Consider the following 1,872-nt stretch of genomic DNA (forward strand, 5'->3'; position numbering starts at 1 on the left):
AGGTCGAAATTCTTTTGAGGAGGGGAGAATTGTCACACTCTAATATGGGGTTAGATTTTTATGAAGTTTAAAATAACAGTTTTAAAAAAAAAATTATTAGGTTCACTGGAAATATTATGAAGATTTGGGGACCTTGAGTATAATTTGTCCTTACTTGATTGTTATTAATTTAAGAGGAATCTAGAGAATGAGAAATTGATTTTTAGTTGATTTAGATCTTACTGATAAATATTATTTTAGTTAAAATAAAGGAGGGCCGCAAATTATGAGATATTTTAAAGAAAAGTTAGGTTTTAAAATGGATAATGAGGATAATGGGAAACCAAGCTCAACCGACACTTTCTATGGTTGAAGGCAAGTTGCCATTTCTTAAAAAAAATCTAATATGTTTCTAAGCCGATAGTAGACATGCGAGTCCATGGGATCCACACAATAATTTTGCTTGTCAGATACAAAAAGAAAGGGTTTCGTTCCAGCATTCTATAAATAACTTAGTTTCATCCGTTTAACTCTATATCCACCACCATTTGGGTTTGACAAAACATCTTATCTAAGGTTCTCCACTTCCATTAAAGCTTCAATCCTTGGTTCTTTATCGTAATCACTTGGTAGTTTCATACCAAGTTTCCATTAAAATTTCATCGTGGGGTTTGGATTACGCGGTGATTACAAGCGTGGACCGGGATGATTTGGCTGATCAAGGAAGTGGGCATTTTGCGGAAACGGTTGAGAAGTTGAAAACTTTGAAGCCTAAAATGCTTATAGAAGCCTTGGTTCCTGATTTCCGGGGAGATGCCGACTGTGTAGAGAAAGTTACAAAATCTGGGTTGGATGTCTTTGCTCACAATATTGAGACTGTTGAAGAACTTCAAAGGGATGTACGTGATCACCGAGCTAATTTTAAGCAATCATTGGATGTTCTAATTTACCAAGACTTCAATAATGTTAGGATTCAATAATGTTAGGATGTGGAGAGACGCCTAATCAAGTTGTGAAAACAATGGAGAAGGTTCGAGCAGCAGGTGTTGATGTGATGACATTCGGTCAGTATATGAGACCATCAAAGCGCCACATGCCCGTATTAGAATACATTACACCTGAAGCCTTTGAGAAATATAGAGCCTTGGCATGGAAATGGGTTTTGACAAACAAACGTGGTCGAACTCAACCAGCTTATCATTCTCATGGTTCATGAATTACGGGTTTAACAAAAACGGCGGTTGCATGGGATCGTGGAGAGCGTAAGGGAAGGTGTTAAGAAATAACAAAAGGTGACCCATGTGATTTCGATTTTTCAATGTGAGTTTGGGCATCTTCAATTTGCTTTCTTTAGTTTAATAGGACATGAACATGATCACGTGGGTTGTTGGGGAATTGTAGATAACATGCAAAAAGGGATAAACCACAAGGTATGTCATCCAAGTTTGGTGAGATCTTTACCTTGTCTCTTAGTTTCCAAGTGGTTAAAATTATGACATAATAGTTTTTGCAAGATCAATTTAGTCCATGATGTTAGTAATTAAATATTACTAGCTCTTCAAGTTTTTAGTTATGCAAATTGGGTTTCCAAATTATTATTTAGATTCTAATAAATTATTTTTATGGTGAGGAAATTATCTGGAATCGAGTTCATATATTTGATGGTCCGGGTACGTGAGAGAAAAATTAAAAGCTCGAAATCAAATATAATGAATTCAAATTCGAGACAAATGAGGTTCTGGCAGCGTATTTGATTATACCTGAAAAAGGCATATTTTGGATTCTCTTCGACGTCCTGGGTCCGAATCCGAAGTTCGTTTTGCCAAATTCGCACCCGGTAAGTCATTTTCCATATTTTACCTTTGGATTCAAGTTAGCTTCTCAATTAAGTTC

General features: G+C 36.0%; 1 protein-coding gene across 1 annotated transcript; it reads left to right on the forward strand.

Moving 5' to 3' along the window:
- The first annotated feature begins 314 nt into the window (after positions 1-314).
- Positions 315-1,409, forward strand: LOC120165216 (lipoyl synthase, mitochondrial-like). Its single transcript, XM_039174781.1, is given in 3 exon segments — positions 315-354; positions 613-921; positions 924-1,409. Coding segments are annotated over 3 exon segments (621 nt in total). The 3' UTR covers positions 1,196-1,409.
- The last annotated feature ends 463 nt before the right edge of the window (positions 1,410-1,872 follow it).

Source organism: Hibiscus syriacus, unplaced genomic scaffold, assembly GCF_006381635.1.
Source record: "Hibiscus syriacus cultivar Baekdansim isolate YM2019G1 unplaced genomic scaffold, ASM638163v2 tig00111582_pilon, whole genome shotgun sequence".
NCBI classification, from domain to species: Eukaryota; Viridiplantae; Streptophyta; class Magnoliopsida; order Malvales; family Malvaceae; genus Hibiscus; species Hibiscus syriacus.